At 38.0% G+C, this 21815-nt stretch overlaps 1 protein-coding gene across 1 annotated transcript in view; it reads right to left on the bottom strand.

Annotated features, from left to right (window-relative positions):
- Positions 1-1503: 1503 nt before the first annotated feature.
- Positions 1504-21815, bottom strand: part of LOC117021114 (putative methyltransferase-like protein 21E pseudogene) — a 53141-nt gene continuing 32829 nt past the window's right edge. The window contains exons 6-7 of the mRNA XM_033103894.1: positions 2656-2724; positions 1504-1769 (exon numbers count right to left, since the gene is read on the bottom strand). Coding sequence (XP_032959785.1) covers positions 1711-1769; positions 2656-2724 — 128 coding nt within the window. The 3' untranslated portion in view covers positions 1504-1710. The remainder of the gene's footprint in view (positions 1770-2655; positions 2725-21815) is intronic.

The following is a 21815-nucleotide window of genomic DNA, read 5'->3' as shown; positions in this document are numbered from 1 at the left end:
CAGCATCGCAACTTGATACCACTGCCTTAGTTGAGCCCCTCAGCATCCAGCATCCACATTCCTTTATAATTCTCCCTGCCCCTAGCTTCTCTTCAGTTTCAGTCCTTCCTCCCAGGTCAGCAGAGTTAGCTTCTCCAAACAGGTAATTGATATGCCAACCCCTGCTCAAAAGTTCCCTATTCCTTTCAGATAGAATGCCCACCTAACACTGATAGAAGGTACTTCACACTCTGACCTCAACCTACATTTCTACTTTCCTTCCCTACCCCGTCCTCTGATACACCTTAGGCCACAGTCACACCAGGTTACCACTGCACTTCCACAGATACATCCTGGATTCCCAGCACATTGTGCCTTTGCAGGTCCTGGGAGCTCAAGCAGGAATGCTCATGCCATCCCCTCCGTTTCATCACTTGGTGAACCCCTCTTTCCACAAACCTCATCTCAAGGCAACCTCTTCTCAAAGCTTTCCCTGACGCCCCAAAGCAGAGATCCTCCCTTAGAGCATGGCCCATGTGTGATTACACTGATTTCCACCAGCAGAGTCCCTCACGTGTGAGGACCGCCTGCCACTCACCCACCCGTCTTCCACGCCTATGACAACGACTTTTGCATGGTGAGTACTTAATGAATGTATGTGGATGCTTCCTTTCAATGACTCCCCACCACCCTTCTGGACCATACTCTCAGAAGTCCCCTTACCTGCCCCCATCCGGCACCACCATTACCCACCACCACGAGAACCTTCTTTCTCAGGTGACTGTCCTTGTTTGCTTGGCTGAAGGTCAACCAGGACTCTCTGCAGCTGCAGGCATCAAGGGGGCATGGAAAACTGTTTGCTTTTCTGAATAATGCAGTGTCCTACTGCTTCCTCTCTGCCTGCTCAGGTACAGATTCTAACAGAGAGCACGAGAGTGCCCCCTGCCCAGTCCCAAGCCCATAGGCTGCAGTCCCACTAGCCTGCTAACCTGGCATTCAGTCTCTTCATGACCCTCAGCGTCTATGAAACGCACCCCCAAAGTAGGTAAAGATATCATCAGGAACACAGGTCCAAAAAAATGAATAATGAATCACTTAGAAACCAAATTAATGGGAGGAAATTTTAAAATAAATTTCCTCAAATAAATCACACAAAAACTCAAGCATGTTCATAAAAATTGGTCTTAAAAAGTAAGCTTAATATGGTGATGGAAGGAGAATTGACTCTGGGTGGTGAACACTCAATGTGATATATAGATGATGCATTACAGAATTGTACACCTGAAACCTATGTACATTTACTAACCATTGTCACCCCAATAAACTTTAATTAAAAAAAAAGTAAGCTTAAAATTCACCCCCTGACCACTTAATACCAAACAAACATCAAAGGCTACATGCACAGATTGTTTTCCAAAGTTCTTTTTAAAAAACTCTACATTTTATCACAATCAAGCCATTTCTTTATTTTTGTACAGTTTGTCTAATAATTTGAATTATAAATCACACGTAAGTTTTCCCCCTTGTTTTTCTGTGTGTGTGTGTGTGTGTGTGTGTGTGTGTGTGTGTATACAATTTCTTCTCTTACATACTCATTCTTCTTATTCTCCAAAACACATAAGGCCAATGATGAGAGATGGAGCCGGGGTGAAGATTGGCATAAGTTACTAGAAACCAGTCAGGGTTCATTACGCTGCATATCAGTAAAATTCCTCTCTTGATGAAAGGTATTCACGATTTTTCACTGGGACCGAAACCTGTTCTCCATGATCCTGATAACTCCAAATGTTCTGTACTCAAAGCAGAAATGAAATGAATGTTACAGGTTACCATTGACACATGCTACAATTTTCTTCAGAAATCCTTATCAAAATTTATTTAGAAGCATGCCAATGTCAAGAGTAATTAACATATTAATAAGAATCAAAATCAGAAAGACTACACTTTCATTTCAACAGATTCTATATTTGATCATGAAGCAGCAGCAAGGTAAAAAGTTTCTCCCCCTTTTTTTCTGTTGTTCTCCAAACTGATATTTGCAGCACAGTTAGCAGCTGATAATAGATTATGAAAATTTTGGCTAAAATTAAAATGCCAAAACTGGATCTTCTGGATAATGAGAAACTGATTGCCTCCATTACTGAAGAGGAAATGAAAACAGCAATAGAGAAATTTGCAAGTAGCAAGCCTCCTGTGGTGATGAGTACCAATTGGAATAGGATAAAGCTTTTGAAGGAGAATCAAAAGATCTGTTATGCAGGATTTATGAGGACTGTCTACTTATGAGACCCATGAAAGCCACAATGCAAAAGCTTTTGTTCTTGTAATCTGTCAAATATACCCACATTAGTCCTGTTTGCTTAATTAACTGCACTGGAAAAAAAGAACAAAGAAAAAGAAGAAAGCCTTCCAGGTAGGAACCAGATAAAATAATTCAGGTTGAGATCAGGGGTTGTTCATTATGTGGCTGCATTTATTATATGTGCAAAATTTCTAATTTACAAGTATCAGCAAACAGATTTAGACCTCCCTTCTACAGCGACTTATGAATTTGCACAGAAAGCCTTTATCAAGTAAACGGGGAATATTTACAAAGGCTTTTTAAAAAATTTCATGTTCAAGAACTTTAGTAAATTAAATATAAGGCAAAGACCCCTCTGTGACTACATCAGTTACCAGTGAGAGTGCTTCTTTCTCCCTGGGAAGAAACATGTGGTGTATGGATGCCTTTTTGCTTCATTTCATCTGTTGACAAAAGAAGTTTATGTTAAATTCATTAGAGAAGTAATTCAAGGTAAAAGTTAAAAGTCGACCATCCTTGGTAACCGTGTACTTCATTTTATAGTAATACATTCATTCCACTTTTCAAATTACTTTAAAAACCTCCCCTCATCAAAATCATCAGAATCTACAAGTAAACACTTAATACAACAACAAAGATATAAACTAATCTTGCTTAATAGCACTTATAAAGTGATAAGGAATAAAGTCCAAATCTCCTCAGCAAAAGCTAACTTTTGACAGACAACATCCAAACAGTCCTCAAAAACTTTGCAGTTCATCACTTATTTATTCTTTTGTTTTTCTCAAACTATAGCCCCACTGTGGGTGAAAGAAAAGAGAAAATCTGTTACTTCAGTTGCTCCTGAAATTATCCTATGAGAAAACACAAACATAAACTTCACAACGTACATGTGAGAAGGACTTGGTTATGGTGACATCATAGTCTCTCTCCTATCTCTCAGCACCTTTGTTTTCTACTTGACCTGAAAAGTCCTTGATGCAGATGAATGATTCAGAATTCAGGTTTCACTTAAGGCAAGATTTTTCCAGACTGGTAGCTTATTTGACCCAACACATGTATTTCATTTCTTTTTCTTACAATTAAGAAATTTTACCTCCCAGTGAAATAAAAGGTAACTGTAGCATATTAAAGAGTCAGAAAATTAGTACCTCAGCATTATTTAAACAGCCAAGACATGGAAGCAACTTAAGTGTCCACCAATCCACGAATGGATAAAGAATATATATGGTGCAAAAAAAATGTATACACATTTTAAGAAAGGAAAACTGTATTAAAATTGTAATACTCAATATACACTGATAACAAAAGATGAATACAAGTCACGTGTGACTTCTGCAATTACAAGAGGTGCTCAAAGTGGTTACCATCAATGTCCAGACACTTCTGATTACGGTGAACTGCTGCTTGAGCAATGTTGACCAAAGTGTCCAGTTGTATACATTTTTTGGCACCACCACACACACACACACACACACACACACACACACACACAATGGAGTAGTATTCAGCCATTAAAAAGAAGGAAATGTTGGAATTTGTGCCAACATGGTTGGAACTTCAGGGCATTAAGCTAAGTGACATAAGTCAGGCAGAGGAAAACAAATACTGTATGATTTCACTTATATGTGAAATCTAAATAAACAAACCAAAAACAAACTCATAGATATGTTCTCATAGACACAGATTGATGATCGCTAGAGGCAGGGATCGGGTGTGGGCAAAATGGGTGATGGTGGTCAAAAGTTACAAACTTCCAGTTATAAAATAAATAAGCCATGGGGATATAATGTGCAGCATGACAACTATAGTTAATAATACTGTATTATATATTTGAAAGAAGCTAAGAGAGCAGATCTTAAAAGTTCTCAAAACGAGAAAACATTTTTGTAACTGCATGGTGAAGGATGTTAATTAGACTTATTGTGGTGATCATTTTGCAATGTGAACAAATATCAAAACATTGTGTTGTACACCTGAAAATAATATAATGTATGTCAATTATATTTCAATTTAAAAAGTTAAGAATTAGTAACATTAGGTATAGCTAAGGGTACTTTTTAAAAGAATCTTTTAGAACATTAACAACTTTGTTATAGTACATATTTGATTTATAAACTGTTTTTTTGACATTTTCTTATCATCTGTTTGCATGTGAAATTAATATCTCTATGTTTTAAATATCAAAACCAGGCTAACTAAATAGCTGTTGTAGATTTTTATGATTATAGGAATATATTGTTATTGTACTTTGCCAAAACTATTACAGATTACTGGAGAAGTCATAACAAGAAACAAATTGCTGAGGAAGCTATTAACTATTTAGTATTTCCAGCCCATATGGAAATACTAATATTATGTATTCATGAAAATATGATAGGTATATTTAGTCTGAAATTAATATTTTCTTCAGTGGAATGTTTTGAGGTTTTTTTTGTTTTTAGCATTTTGGTCAGATTCCCATAAATACCAATGTCTTTCAAAGTTAGCACAGTTAGCTCTTTCTTATGATATATCTGTATTTGGAAGACTGCATTCCAGAACAATTTATTATGGTTATGAGAGCTATTTCCGCAGATTGGCTGACCCACCGAAGAAGGAGTATGTGGGCATAGAATGGTAATGAACTCAAGGGGTAGCCCGTTTTTCAGAAGTCCTCTAGGGTTTCATTATGGAAAAAGGTGGGACCTGGGCCCCACATTTGTCACCCAGAATTATCAGGCTCCCGAGCCTATTGAGCCAGACCCCAAATCTAGATTCAACCCAAAAGGATTCAAATCAGGCTGAAAGCAGACATAAGCAGGCCATCATCAACTGGGAAGTATTGTGTGTGTGTGTGTGTGTATGTGTGTATACACAGCACCAGCGCCTGAGTCTGCCAGGAGGAAGAAAGGGTCAGAAGGGGTGACAACCGAGCTGCAACGTGAAAAGTGACTAGGAGACTTTCATATGAATATGGAGGGAAAGGCATCCCATAGGATGAGAGTGAGGAGAAAAGTGTGAAGGCACAGAGGTCTGAGAAAGCCCACTTGCGCTAAGGGACAGCGATGTTCATGGTGGCTGGATTGTAACATGCAAGTGGGGTAAGATGGTGGTGTAATGTGAATCCAGGGAATTTCTCCCGGGAGACCTGAATGATTCTGGAAGAGCATCCTCCAGGACTGGCTTAGCAATACTAGCCAGAGCACGTGACCATTTAGGTTCCAGAATGGTGACTTAGGAGGGCAGGATGGTATGTCAACCCAGATTGTGGCTCAGACTCTGGAGGAGACTGCTTGTGTTCATTCACATCCTAGCTCTGCCCCTTTCCAGCTTTGTAACCTTATACATGTTACTTACTCATCTGTAAAATGGGAATAATCACAGTATCTAACGTAGAGTCACTGTGAGAGTAATGAGTTTATTGTATGTTAGGCATTTTTTTACGCATCTGGCAAAGAGTAAGCATTACCTAAATGTGTGCTAAATAAAATAGTGATTGCAGCAATTAAAAAAACAGCTCTTTGCTAAGAAAACCTGCTCTGGATTTCGGGCCTGAAGGGACCCATTTTTAACAAAAAGATACTCAAAGGATCCCTGAAGTCTTTGACTCTAGAATCATAACCCAATAACTTGCTCTCAGGAAGAATTCCAGTCTTGACCAGGTATTCATTAAACTGAGCCTTATGTAAGATGTTATGGGGTCCATCTGAAAGGTGGTCAGTATTGGGCTCACCGACAGAAATTGAGTCTCTTGGTTTGCTTTAGTGGACAGGTGAGAAAAAAGGCAGCAGACGGATGAGTCTCTCAAGCAAAGCCAAGAGATTTCCCACCCCCTCCTCAGGGTTCTCTGTTTTTCCTTTGCCTCTCGGAAAAGCAATTATCCCTTTATAGGTTCTCCAGAAAGAAATACAAGGTTATTAAGAACACTTTTTAATTCACATAGCCCAGATACTTTTGGATAACTGTGTCATAATTACTGAGTTACGTGTCCAGATTGTATATAAAATAAATTGCTGTGTGTATATGAACAAATGAAAAATGAGCTACAATATTCCTTATAATTGCAGCTATAATCATCCAAATGGATCATTAAAAATTTTACAGGAACACTCTGCGTTGCACTTTGTCTTCAACTTAAGACTGTGTGACACAAGGGTCATCAAACCTCATTTGTACAAACAGAAATCCAGGATCATGTGGGACAGTTTGCCTGCTGATTTTCTTTAGGTTTATATTGCAAACTACTGACTTCTACTCAAAATAATGAAAAAGAGGATATGCCGATTACATCGTAATAAAATAAATGCATATATACATGCATGCAACAGAAAACAATGACCTTTAAATTCAATCATACTAATTAGTAATATGCCAGGACCAGAGTTTATTAAAAATTAATAACTGTAGTTAATAATTTTAGAATAAAAATATATTTCAAATGTTTACAACTTAGACACCGAACATTTCTTTAAAATGAAACTTAATCTGAATGTCTCAGTCTATGCCTCTCACATCACAACGTTACTCCTGCCGAAATAGAAATTTACCTATAAAATAATGGGTGAGAAAACCTGGATAAAATATAATTTACACATAATTTGGACTGGATGGACACCATGAGAGCTATTACCTTTACATATGATTTCTGGAAAAAAATAAGCACATTAGAGTATCTTTTATTTAGCTAAATAATAAACTGTATTTTGAAAAGAAAAGAACTGAAGTCAGGAAAATAAAAAGAATCCTTTTGAAAAGAGACTAACAAAAGGCTTTGGTGTCACTAATTGTATTACCTTTCAATACAACTGTGCTCCCTAGTGGGGACTTCTAAAAGGTTTAGTTTAAATTTTTTAGAGTTTGTTTCATGTAAGCATCACCACATATGCCAAATGATCCATTAAGGAGGCTCCATTATAGCTTAAAGAATTTTGAGTTAAACACTCAGTATCATGGCCTAATAGTGCTAAGAAAATATGCAGCTTGATTTCCACTTGATATAACTCTGTAGGAAGATATTATCCACAGAACATTTGCTGCATTAAAGCAGGCATTTATACAATGCCTTCAGAACTATTTGGATGCTTCTGATCCCACTAGACCAAAAGGCCATTTGTCTTAAGATTTTTGGAAAGTTAGTCAATTCTCATTAGTCATATATGGGATCTGCATATATAGAGTGTACTTTTGCAAACACGCCTAAAGATCTAAACTATATCTTTGTGTTTTCATGAGGACTTTCTACCAGTAAGCCAACCCACTTTTGTGGCTCACACCCCCAAAAAATTCTGTCATGGGTTTTTCTCAAGTTAAAAATTTCAGATGAAGGTAAAGGGGATCAAATATATGGTGATGGAAAGAACTGACTCTGGGTGGTGAACACACAATGTGATATATAGATGATGTGTTACAGAATTGTACACCTGAAATCTAAGTAACTTTGCTAACAATGTCATCCCCATAAACCTTAATTTAAAAAAAAATTGTCACAGTTTAAAGTATGGACCATTGGCACCTTTCTCCTAGTTATCCTTCTGACAGTCAAGTGACCTAGAAACGCCTTCAGACCAGAATAAGTAGTGTCTGCATACTTGGAAAGAAAGCCGATAGCTGCAAGTCTCTGAGAATGTCCTGGACTCGAGACACTGAGCCCGCCCTGAGAATGTTCCGCCACATGAGTCCCTGAAGTCTGCTTAAAGTCAATGGTGCAAAAATATCCCCAGTGGATCTTGAATGAGAGCCATGTTGAGAGAGGGAGACATTTGATAAGAGGGTAAAGCAAAAGATGCATGTCTGAAAGATATTTATTACTTGGAGGAAGTTTAGACAGCTTCCTTCCCGGAAAGTTCTTCCACATTCGGTCCTGCATATTTTGCTTTCTTTCCACGTATTCATTCTCACCAGAAATCACCAAACTCAGGTAAATGAAAGAAAGCCAAGAACGCAAGTGGTTTGAGATAAATCAAGAGGGATCAGAGAAGGCCGTGTGGAGCAGGGAGGACATGAGCATTTATCTTTAGGATGCACATACGACCAGGGAAGTGCAGGAAGGCATTCTAAGTGGGCGATAGCAGGAGGAACAAATCATAAAGACAGGAATTGCTGTGGAATATTCAAGGAACAGTGAGCACACCTGCTTAACTGGGTGGAAGATCTGTGTTGGGGAGAATGAGGTCGGTTGGGGCCAGATAGTAAAGGTTCTTGACTATCAGCTTAAAAGGGTCGGAATTTATCACACAGAAATTAGAAGTCATTGAAGGCTTGTGAGATCATGAAAACCACACTTCAGAAGGCTTCTCTGATGACGATGATGTGCAAAAGAAATTAGGAAGGACATGAAAAACTGGAAAATGGGAAATATCAATATGTCCTAGGCCAAACCTCTCCCTTTAGCTCCATATGTTGATTTGGTCTCAGAGGGAGACACTCAAGCAGGGGACAAATGAACAACTTCTCTCATCCAATCTCACCCTCTCCTAACTCCCCAAGAATAATCCAACCCCATTCCCTAGAACAAGCACCCCTGGGAGAATCCCAAGTCCAGCTCTGTGCTGCTCCCCCTCTCTTATTCACGAGACACATATAACCAGATAAGGAGAAGCCTTTCCTTTTAAGGAAACTGGATTCTGCTTAGCTGATAAGGGCCCTTTCTGACGAGTAAATCTCCACCTGGGACAGAGCCAAGTAAATATATCTGAATTGCCCTGCATAAAAGGCCTCAGTCTACAGAGGCTCCTTATCAAAGCTACTAATCTTGCTGAGTATTCTTCACACTATACTCAGTCCTACTGAAGTTTTCTTCCACCTGCCTGTCAAGTTTTAGAGCTGGAATGCTGCCGAGTGCCACATCAGCCTTGCCAGTCTCATTATAAGCAGAGCTCACCTAACCCTCTTTCCAATGAGACCCACGCTGACCTCAGCTTGCTTGACTTTAGCTTGTGTCTCTAGGACTGAGGGTTTTCAGTGGCCATAGTAGCTCTGACCCACTTTCCCACAGGGATGCTGTCACTTAAGGAAGTTGCAGCCATCCAGTTATAAGGTGAGAAGGTCTGAAACACATTGAAAGCGATGGAAGGGAAAAATGGAAGCATCAAATAAAGCACGCCTGGCTTCTCCAATCATATCATAGTGAAAGGGCTATAGGCCAATTCACTGCAGAAGACAGCACAATGTACAGATCATTTCCATGGCATCTGGTGATGGTTAGAAACAAGTCAATGGAATTAAATCTTAAAATGCCTTCATGGCACTGGTATTAGGTACTAAGGCCCAGAGACTCTTAACAATTGTGTACACAGGCAACAAAGAGACAGAATGAAAAAAAAAAAGTTATTTGTCTTTTTTCTTTCGAAGACATTTAAATTGGGTTATTGAAGAAAAACTCAGAATGCTGGCTCTCAAGAATTTTTCATGACTAAATTCAGGTTGATCTTATTTCTTTTCCATAATACAAATTTGGAAATTTTTATCATCTACTATGTTATAAAATATTTGATGAGAGAAGATGAGAGAAGGCAAAGAACCAGAAAAATGGAATTGTTAAAGGACTCCCATAGAAGACAACATAGGTTCTGAGGAACTTTGTTCTTGGTATGGATGGTAACTCAACAGCAGTTCTTCCATACGAAGAAGGCTCATATAAAACAATGCAAGAGTTTAATCTAAATAGAGCTTATGCATTGTCATCATCCAAAAACCTTGCAAATTATTACCCATATTAATACTTTCACAGAAGCCCTTTCAAAACATTCTTAAGTTCAAAGTCATTTTTGACCAGGATTAGTAAAGCACCATCCACCACACATCTCTGATCCAAGTCTGGGGTAATGTCTGTGTCACGCAGGGCGACCTGCAGGGTCTCAGCTCCCACTCCCCACATAAGAATGCAGGACATGGTGAGGCCAAAAAGGAACACCCACGGAGCCACAGGTAAAGGAGTCATACCACTATACTCTCACTGGTGGCTGGGTTGGAGACACAGGAACCAGGAACAACACAATTCTCAACCCTCACTGCTCCACTTGCAGGCTCAGCCACCATCTTCTTGCTAGCCCCCATTTTCTGCTAGCCTAGCCACGGCAGTTATATTATTGCCCAATGGCTCACTGGTTACAGCTGACGGCCAACTAGCCACAGCTGATGGCCATTTGATCAGTCGATGGCCATTTACTACCTGAGCCAGCACCTTTCTATGTGAGGCCGAGAGCCTGGAAACTGCTTTTTGGGGCTCTGTCCCCACAGTCTGTCAAGCCACTTCTCACCATCTCTACTGCTACACACTTCACTACCACAGCTTACTGCAGCATCTTCTCCCTGTATCCATCACTGCTCACACCTCATCTACTCTCAGTATAACAGCAGCTACAGGGATCCTTTGAAATCACTGAGCCAAATTATATCCATCCTCTGCCCAAAACCCTCCAATGGCTCCGTCTTTCACTCTGAGAAAAAACTGAAGTCCTCAAAATGGCCTGCAATGCCCTACAGATCCACCCCCATTCTAATCCTTCCTTCTTCATTCTCTATGACCCTCCCCCTTGCTCATTCTGCTCCAGTCCCACTGTCTGTTATTTCTTCAAAATTCCCGGGACAGTCCTTCCCTAGGGCCTTTGCTCCAACTGTAGTTCACTAAGTACGAGTAGTCACTGTCCTTTCAATCTATCAATACTGTTTTTGTCTAGACTGTCGTCATGTCTTAAAGAAATAATGGTAGAATCCTCTTAAATGTGTCTTCTTTATATTGGGAGCAGATTCTCCACAGTAAATTAGATTAAGCTTTCTAGTTGGTTGCTCAAATCCACTACAGCTTGACCGATTTTTATTTTGCATCATCTACCAATTACTAAAAGGAGTGTGCTACAGGTCTCCAACTACGACGGTGGATTTGTCCATTTTTGCCTTGTAATTATATCAATTTTTGCTGTTTAAATATAAGCGGCATTATTAGGTGATTTACAAGTTTAGAGTGGTTATATTCTTGTATTTTCCTCCTGAATTATTCCTTTTATCAAAATGTAGTAATCCTCTTTAGCCTTAACATGCTTTTTGCCTTAAGGCTCATGTTGCTTGGTATTAATATAGTTAGACTATAGCTTCCTTTTCATTAGTATTTAGCTATTGTATCTTTCTCTACCTGTTAATTTTCAGTTGTTGTGGCTTTTAGATATGTCCCCTATAAATTACATACAACCAGCTTGGTGTTTTCATTTTTGCCTTTTAACTATAAAGAATTTTTAATCTATTTGGATAATCTCTGGGTAATAAGTGGGAAGTTAATGCAATTATATTTATTGTGCTTAGTTCTGACAAGTTACTGTATACTTTCTTTTTATCTTGTTTGTCTACATTTTCCTCCCTTCCTGCTTTTTATTGATTTTATCAAGTTTTATTTATTCCTTTTTCTCTCCTCTATTTATTTGGAAGTTAGAAATTCTATTTCTATGCTTTTTGTGTTTAGTGTTTTAATATTTTGACAAGCTGTCCCCATTTCTGGGTTTACAAAATGGTAAGTTGGAATGCTGGACATGGTATCTAAGCAAAGTATGAGGTCAAAAATGAGGAACTGCACTTCCCAGCCTGGCCACCCTCATCTGTGGGATGCTCCACTCTCTTCCTCTTTCGCAGTATGCATAGGAACCATGTGCTAAAGTCAGTGGTGTCCCAAAATGGAAGAAACCTGGATTGCTCAGTCATCACTTCAAAGACAGTCACGCTGTTAGGATTTATTCGTTACCTCGATATAGTCAAAAGCATATTTAAGGTCCAAAGATAATTAGTATATCTAACATTAGACAACCTTAGAATGATTTAAATTCTCACACTCCCTCCCTATCTTATATATTATGATTATGCAGTAATTTTGTTCCATCCTGATTTTACTATCCTTCAATTTCATTACCATCATTGTTCTTTTAGTCAGTTAATGCTTATTCATATTTTCCACACGCTTACCATCCTTCCTTACATCTCAATCCTCTCTTTTGGGTTCAATTGCTTTCCGCCTGAGGTAAATTTATACCAATGCTTTTAATCAAGAGTTTTGTTGGTGGTAAACTACTCAGTGTTTCTTCATCTCTAAATGTCTTTACTTTACCCTACCTCTTGAGATACAGTTTAACAGAGTATAAAATTTTTGCTAACCATTATTTTCCCTTGGCACTTTAAAATTTTCATTACATTATATTCTAGCACCTATTTTTGTGATGGTAATCCTCTGTCAGTTAGTTTAGTAGTTATTCTTTTATAGATGAGCTATATCTTTTTCTCTGGCTGCTTTTAAGATCTGTTTGCCTCTGTTGCTTTGATATTCCATCAGGGTGTGTTTAGGTGTGGATTTATTTATTTAGCTCAGGACACATTGAAATTTCTAGGCTGAAAATATTTGTGTTTAATCTTTTTTTTTTTTTTTTTTCAGTTTCAGTCATCAACTCTTCAAATATTTTGCTTCCCCTTCTTTCTCTTCTTTCACTCTGGAACTTCTACTAGAAATACGTTGAACCTTCTAATTCTGTCCTCCACATATCTAAACTTCTCTTTATTATATTTCCATCTCTTAATCTTTTTGTGCTGTACTCTTGATAGTTTCCTTTGATTGATCTTCTAGTTCACTCATTCTCTCTTCATCTGTTCACTAACTCTTTTTAGCTCTACCTGGACTTTATTTATATTTCTCACTGAGATTTTTATTTCAATAACTGTATTTTCTAATTTCTAGAAATTCCATTTGGTTATTTGTCAAATATATCTGGATCATTTTGATAGCCTTGTTCTCATTTTTACATTTGTTATCTTATTTTACGTCTTTAATCATGTTGTACTTGCTATCTGATACTTCTATTACCTGACGTATTTAGAGTCTAAGCCCATAGTTTGTCTTCTTTGCTTACTCCTTCAGGATGGACTATTTTCCAACAGGCTTGAGTCCCAGTTCCATAACTGACAGACATGTTATCTTAGGTGAATTATTTCACTAAGTTCAGTTTCCTAGTCTATAAAATGAAATTAGGGATTGAAGTATCAGTCTCAGAGTGTTTCTGCCCATATTAAATGAGGTTTTATATATATAAAACCTCATTTAATATGGGAAGAAACATATATATATATATATATATATATATATATATATATATATATATAGCCTTTAGCATAAACTCAGCTCCAAAACCATAACTTTTGTTACTAGCATTCAGCTCTGAATTCTCTCTAGTTCCTATAATGCCTAGCACTTAGTTGCTACTCAGTAAATGTTTGATGAAAAAAAAAAAGTAGATGAAAAAACAAAGTTAAAGCAGTTATGGAAAATATTACTATGTAATTATCCAAATACTAGTATTCTTTGGGCTATAAATGCCTAACTTATAAATATCTCAAACATACATTTATTCATTATCTATACAAGAACAGCCATTGTTCTTCTAGTGATGAGATATGGCAATGAATGAGAGAAAGAGAGAGAGAGAAAGGAAGGAAGGAAGGAAGGAAGGAAGGAAGGAAGGAAGGAAGGAAGGAAGGAAGGAAGGAAGGAAGGAAGGAAGGAAAGAAGGAAGTAGATCATGATTAAGTCTTAGTCAGAGAATTAAACTAAAGTGATGTGTTGAAAAGTAGTTAGTAGTTAATACTTTATATTGAATGGATTCAGACTATAGTGACACAGAACTGACAACTGAAGGATAAGAGGGAACCAGCCATTTGATGATGTGTATAAGAGCATCCAGGCAAATGGGACAATGAATGCAAAGGCTTTTAGGAAGCAGACTTTGCTCTTTCAAAAAGTGCAGAGGCTAGTGTGTCTAGAATGCAGTCAGATTAGAGGGAGATGTTTTGAGATTTTAAGTTCAGAAACGTAGACATGGGCCAGGTCACTAGGGCTTTATAAACCAGGATAAGGAGTCTGGAGTTTATTTTACCAGTGCTGGGAAGCCATTGGAGAGTTTTGAACAAGAAAATAGCATCTGAGTTCTGTTTCTAAAATATCACACTGGCCGATGAATGTTTGAGACCTAGAACTGTTTGAAGAAATGCAGTAAAAATGAAAGCTGGGCAGTTGCATACTTTCTGCACGATCCCCAGTCTACCCTGAAACTGCTGTTGCTGCCAGCCACCACTTACCACCACAACCACCAGTGTGCCTAAAACAAAGCTCTGGTCTCATACGGCCATCTGGTGGCCAGCATCAGAACTGCTTGATCCTATAGCCTCTGAAAATACCCAGATCTAGAAAGTGCCCCAGTCTTTTAACTTCTCAGTCTCTAGTCAAATTCTTCCCAGTACCACTTTGAAAAACTTCTGGTATTCACTTTATTTTATTTTTGTTTTTACAAATATGAGAGCAACCGGATTTTTTTTGTTTGTTTTTCTTTGTAAGTAAAACAAAGTCTGGACTAGATTCAAATGGACAAGGTTTTAATCTTCTTAGTAAAATTTATTATTAATCATAATAGGTTTCGTAGAAAAATGAGTATCAAGTTATCCCTGCCCATACAAACCACTTACAAACACTCATAGAACATAACTAAGGAGTAAGTAAGATAATTTATGACGTTACTTTACCAAGGAGGTTGGAAGTCAATCTCCTGTATATATTTTTAGTTCAGAATATGGTCCTAGATGTGTAATTATAACATCTGGAACAGCTGGTATGTGCTGAAAGAAGTTCAGGATTTTTTTTTCTTTACCTAAGAAAGCAACAGTTTGAAAGATGAGGCTTTGTTTCAAATGGAAAAGCTATTTTAACTGGTAGTGGCATTACTGAAGCTAGCTCTGGCTAATATGTATGTGTATACACACATTGCCTTTTTCAGCAGTATAATGGTCAAATCAGAAAATTCTCAACTTTTTCTTGCTAATACAAAGCAGCTCTTTTTATATGAATTTAAAAATACAGTATCAGGGCCACCAATCCCCTTTGAGAGGATTTTCCACTTGCAATAATGTGGCTAATTGCAATAATATAAGGAGACCTACTTCGTTACACTGATATTTTCTTGTCAGTCAAATTGAAAGATCTTAAAAGCAACTGCTTACTCACTGAACTTTATTCAGGAAACTTTGACACATTATAGCCAGTCTGTTAAAAATTTATTTTCTGGGCATAAATATCTCCTGCTGCTTCACTAGGTGGAGTTGAAGCAGTGAATTCTTACCCCAGACATAATTCGATTGACTCTTAGTTTGGAGATACTTTTGGTCCTTCCACATCAAAGTAAGATCTGGATAAGAGGTAGCAAAATTCCTCTTTCTGGGGAAATTAATTAAAGTGTGATTTTCAGTAGCTGTTAGTGGACTATAATGAGACAGGCCTGTTGAAAACCACTGTGCTCTTGATAATGATCTTTCTCCCAGCCCAGCCTTATTGCCGAATTATCCTAAAGTACCTCCTCTCATGGGCTTTCTCTATATGAAATGAGTTAGGGGTCTTAGCCCTCTTCTTAGCAGAGACTTGTCACAGAATCTTTTACCATCGGCAGCAATTAGCACTAATTGGTACCCTCCACAGCAGTCGAACAGAAAGGTCAGTGATGGAGTGAGCAGGCAGAACGAATTACCCTTTCGCCTCTGGAAGTGAACTTATTGGTTCTGTGTGGAGCTGATCTGTTCCTGCTATCTTTGCTGGGCCTAGGAGGTGGATTAAGGAGGAATTTATCCTCCAAAGCTGTCAAACAAGAGTATTTGGGGAAGGTCAGTTCACTGAGTAGGCAAAACAAAGCTGCTGAGTTACGACCACTCAACAGCCATAAATAGGTCGCCCTATCTTCACCTCATATTACCTCACCCCTTCCAATCTCTCCCTCTCACTTTCAATTTCTTCCTATAATAATATAAATCCAATCAGAGCAAGTGCTCTGTCAGCATTTTTCTCTCTCTCACCACAGAGCCCATGCTGTTTATACTCATTACTGTGTAACCAGGTCACTCGGTGGCTGGGAAGAGATGTCATTGTCTTAGCTTTGCTTCTCTACATATTCATTCTACCTACTTCATGAAAGATGAAGGGTTTGATATGAAAATAAGTAAAATAACACTTGTGGAAAACTTTTATCTTTGTAGAATATTAATTCTATTAAGTGTCTATGCGTTTGTCGTTCTGATATCTTCACCATCACTATTATATGTCAGCGGTTTGAAAAATCCTTGAGAGAACTGTCAGGGAACAACTAATAACCCCTTCCTCTGCTATAAGTAGCCACTAGATGACTTGGCATCATTCACAAGACAACAGAAGGAAAAAGAATGTTGGCATTCTGCCAACTTTCAAAACTTGCTCCTCCCTTTCACTTAATTCAGATGCCAGCACTTTTCTGAAGGCTGAGCAGAGAGGAATAGAAAAGGGAATGGGCACTTGATTAACAAAATCACAACAAATAAGCCAAAGTATCAGCATGTAAGGTAATGCCCTTCTGCCTTCCTAGGAAGAACAATCAGTTTAAAACTAAACAAAAACTATACACTTTCCATCTTTGCATTACTTAGAAAATATTTTCTATGTGAGTTTTTAAGCATTCACTTGGGAGAAAAGAACCAAGAAATGGTTGACCTAGAAATAATTCAGCCTTGTAGAGATGTCTGAGCCCAGACATTAGCCAAAGCCAACAGGGACCTTTCAGGACCATTTATAACTAGATCAATATGTCAACTGGTCCTGCCCTCAACTCAATCAAGTTTTTGTTTCAAATTGAAAGATTAGCCCAGAAACGAAACTGCCAGAAGAAGCATGTAAGAAGATAAATTTGTTCTGCTTAGTCTTCATTTCCCTTCCTAGAAGGAATTCAAGATGAAGTCAATGAGGTATTGAGCCTGAACATCTTTTTACTGTCAATGGCTGGCAAAACACCTGACAATAGCAAATGTTCATCAGTGTACTATAACAGAAAGGATGAATAACTGAGTGGTCACGTAAAGGAATAGAATTGACAGCAACTAACTGAGTTCATTCCATTTAGGCAAACTGCTACTCTTGACTAAAGTCCGGAATTAAAGTTTCTGGAGCAAAATGAAAAATGTGTAACATGAGCTAGGGAGGTGACACTCATTTACTCGGTCAACAAACATTTACTAACACCTATGATAGGTCAGACACAGTGCTAGGCACGTGGACACAAAGATAAAAGGCATTGACTCGCCCTCAGTTAGATTTCAGTTTAATTGAGAGGGTAGAGATGAGAACAGATAATGGCAAAGCAATGAAACAGCTATCCCAGGTTATGTCAGGAGAGTACAGGAGAGGGGAGTTTTTAGAGGAGGGACATTGGAGTTGGGCCTTTGCTGAGTGAGCAGGAAATCAAGATGGGAGTGGGGTTCCAGGCTGAGAGAGCAGTCAGAAGAGCAAGGAATGGCCTGTGAGAAAGCACCGTGGTCTTGGGGAAGAGTGAGTAGCTCAGTATCCGCTTCAAAAGGAAAATGGAACAGGGCAAAGGAAAAAGGAGGCAGAAAAGGTGGAAGGAGAATGAGAGAAAAGTGACAGAGACCAAGAAAGCTTGGATAAGAAAGTTTCCCAAGGACCTATAAGCTACCTACAAACAAACTGGGTCTTCAATCTATAGGCAACAGGGTACCACAAAAGAGTTTTCAGTAGGGGAGTGACCTGATTGGAGCAGGTGGAGGACAATTTACCTGATTTGGTCAGCTAAGTCAGTGTTCCTGTTTGTTCCTCATTCACTACTGTCCCTTCATGAAGCTTTCAATGAATGAAAGCTTGCAGAGAGATCCTATAAAGTTCTGTGTTTTGAAAACAACACAGTGTGGGAAATGGGTTGGAATACAAGAAAAATAAAGTCAAGGTGACTGTTTGAAGGCTATTTTAAAAGCAAAATTTAGGAAGCAAAATTGTTAGGCCTTGATGACTAAAATGATCCACAAGTTAAGAGAGAAGATGAACTTGAGGATAACTCAGGTTTCCAGTAGGCCACTGAGTAGTCGAAGAAATGCTTATCAGTAGAAGACTAGAACCTCTATTTTTAACTCCAGAGAAGAGGTACCTGGCCCTCAAAATAGCCTGAAAATTTTCATTGCTGTGTTGAGCTACTATATGCTTAAAAGCATGAATAAATGGCATGTTTCCAATCTGTGCCAGAAAATAGCAAGAAATACTTTAATCCAGATGAGCCTCGCAGAGATCGAGGAAAGTGTTATCTTTAAATGTTATAATTTAGCAAAGGTATAGTTTTTTTGTTTTTGTGCCAATGATGTTATGAGAAATGTGACATTTGGAATTAAAGTGAATTTCAATTATAAAACCCATGTTCATTCACTCCTAACTTCCTGATCTTAAATGCAATCTCAATTTTATCTCACCTAAGAGTGCACAGTAGTTTTCTTACTAAAGTAGGAGCTCAAACACCTGTGCACTCAAGGTTCAGAAATAATGAACTATAATGGAAAGGTGAACCATATTTCATATGAATACGAGACACACAATGGCGGCGGTATGTCTGGGCCCGTGTCAGGCCCTCTCCAGGCCTTGCAGACATTTGCCTCCTCTGCCCCCGGCCTTTGGGGATCCAGGCCTGTACATTATTCATTTTGCCTTTGGCACCCAGAGTATACCATTCCAGGTACTCGGACAGATGGATGGACATAACTATCAAATAGTCTCTTCCCTATTGCAAAATGTACCTGAAAATCACATTTTCCCAAGCTTCCCTTCAGGCACTTTAAACACTCAAAAGCAAGTTAATTTTTCAATTTACACTTAACAAGGATTCCACTATGCAGGACTTTTACTCAACTCCAAGAAGTAAAGGTAGTTTTAAAAAGTTATAAGTTGCTTAAGTGTGGTTCTGCACAATAAGCTATTTCATTTGGTTTTTAATCTGTATCAAAACTACATTGTAAAATCATTGTTACTTCCTAACTGGCTCTAGCAAAGGTTTTATTTTTGTTCTTATTCTCTTTTCTCTCACAATCCCAGGAAAATAAGGATAAATTCGTATTAACAATGTTTATGTTACAAATGTAAACACAGGGAAGTCAGGAAGCATTTTAATAAGGTTCTCAGTCATTTTAATTCATCCATGCTGTTCTCATGCAAAACCACGTATTCCCGTCCTGTTTTCTAAATGTATAGTTTACTGAGGAGTGGATATTTGTGGGTAAATCTGTGTTTGCAAATAGAATCTTTAGTTTTGTTTTTGTTGACTTAAATTTGTAAACCAAATAAACTGAATTACTAAATTGTTTTATTACACTTACAGTGAAGAGCTTAATTTTTCTGATTTTATTTCTTGGTAATACCCATCGGGACAGCTAATCAAATAGACTATTCATAATCTACTCTGCTTCCACAAAGCCCTTTTTTTCTCTTCAATTTACTATCTGAAATATACAAAGGTGATCTGAAGCATGAGTGAATTTAAATCCCATATGAATTGTGCCTGGCATTTGTTTTTTGCCCCTACACTCAAGAAGAGCTTTTTCTGATGCACTCTCTTATGTGCCTTTGAAGGAAACAGAAAGGAGATGTGCAAACTGAGCATCCTGCTGAGCATCTTAACAGAAAACGATTGATGGCATCCTCCCACTCCGTTCTACCTGGACTGGATTTCTTAGTGGAAAACGATTCCCTCTTCCTGAGCCCTGCACAAACATTTTAAGGATGAAAATCCCAATGCAAGAAATTTCTTAACATCTAATCACAGCTGCCTGGTTGTATTGCTGTTAGTCTGTTGAAATTCTGAATCAGTTTATTAGTGTCTTTATGTATTTCTTCAGTGAATTAAAACAAGAATTCTAACAGAACTCTCTTTTTAAGCCAGCAGCAAAGCTAGAAACCATCAACATGATAAACATAAATATCTAGAGAATTAATCTTTAAATTGCTATCAAAGGGAAAGAATAAAAAAATGTGGAGGTCATTCAACGTAGCAACAACCTCTCTCCCAATAAAAACCAAAATATCCTGTCTGCAGATATTGACCAAAACGAAGGAGAGAAGTTATGTCTATTAAAGACTGTTTTACCTGAGTGGCCATTTTCATTTGATGATCCTTAGCACTGTGGGAAAAATAAACAAATTTAAGGCTACACATCCTCTGTGCCTATTTCCACAAAAGACTTGAAATAGTTTAAAAGAAGATAGTATGGTAAGATGATCTATCAAGAGAAGTAATTTTCTAGAAGGAATTAAAGTTAGCAAATAAAAATCTTTCTACCCACAACACCGTGGAGGCCTATGCTCTGTTTTGAAAGCTACATTATCGATAGAAATATGGCTACGTGAGGTATCTGCAAGGAACTGAACATAAAACACTGACCCTGGGAACAGTATCAAGGGCTTCAGTGACTCCCAAGGAGAGTCAGTCACTTCTGCGTCCATCAGGAGAATCAGAGTCTGACAGACGGTCAAAGAGCACTCACTGCCTTCTTAATAGTCACAATATCAACTGCCCTGGACTAAGCTCCCTCTCCCATTTTTTTCAAGACCAAGCAAGCCTCTGAAGTGTTTGAACAATCCAAAGAGTAGAGCCAGAAGAAGGCTAATATAATATTCTTCTTCTAACCCTTGATACTGGAGGATACCAGTTTCTTCTTAATCTTTTTTTTTTTTTTTGTAAGAGAGAAGTATATATTTTTACACCAATATTATGGTTCATGTCTGTTTCAATAGTAAAGTATAAACCACCTCAGAAATTCAACTCGAGTAAAAAGTGGACAAAAATGTGACATCTCTAGTGGTCAATATGGCTGTCTTTGTCTCTATGCTATTTTGAAATGATTAGTCTATGTTGAATAAGAGGGATTTATTTTTAAAATGAAAGTACAAAAACAGGTCTATTACTATGACTTCATTTGAGCTCTCTGCAGAAAACTTAAATGCTTTCAAAAATATATGGACTGTGGCTTTTAAATTCCCGAAATGAATCTGCATATAGAAAATGCCTAATGCCAAATGTAAAGATTATATACCTTCTTGACCCTTAACCTAGGAGCCAAGTTCAGGTAAGTACCTGCAATTTCCTCTCTGCTCCTGGTGGATGACCACTTCTTCTTACGCACTTCTTCTTACGTATTACTCAACCCTTGATGGGTTTGAGTAATTTCCTCTGTTACTAAAAGGGAAACATTGGACTCTGATCTTGAAAAGCAAATAATTCTTTGAGTTTATAGAGGGTAGGAATTTCAACAGGAAATCCAATGTATCAGAGTCTCCCTGGGTGGATCCAGACCTGTACAACAATGCATTCCACTACTGCATTTCCTACGAACCAACTAAAGTCAAATTTCTAGAAGCAACACTTCTTGATTCCTATCATATCTATGAAGTACAGCCACTGCCCACATTCCATTGCGAAAGTATCAAGTATATTCAGAAAAGATTCTTTGCATCTCGGGCAGACCATTTCTGCAGCACAGTTTTGAAGATCACAGTTTCAGAGGAGATACTGAGTAATTGCATTATGTCCAAGGAATATAAACAAGAGTCCTAAAGTAATGTCAAATGACAAATGATTGGAAAAGAACTGGAGACATTTAGCCAAACCGTCTTATACTCCTCTCATTGTAGTTGTGTACAACAGGTTTGTTTTGTGTAGGAAAGGCTTATTTTTTTTGTTGCATGTAA

The sequence above is a fragment of the Rhinolophus ferrumequinum genome, chromosome 4, assembly GCF_004115265.2.
Source record: "Rhinolophus ferrumequinum isolate MPI-CBG mRhiFer1 chromosome 4, mRhiFer1_v1.p, whole genome shotgun sequence".
Classification (NCBI taxonomy): domain Eukaryota; kingdom Metazoa; phylum Chordata; class Mammalia; order Chiroptera; family Rhinolophidae; genus Rhinolophus; species Rhinolophus ferrumequinum.
Note: the sequence above shows the minus strand (reverse complement) of the source record. Positions and strands in the feature narration are given on the sequence as shown.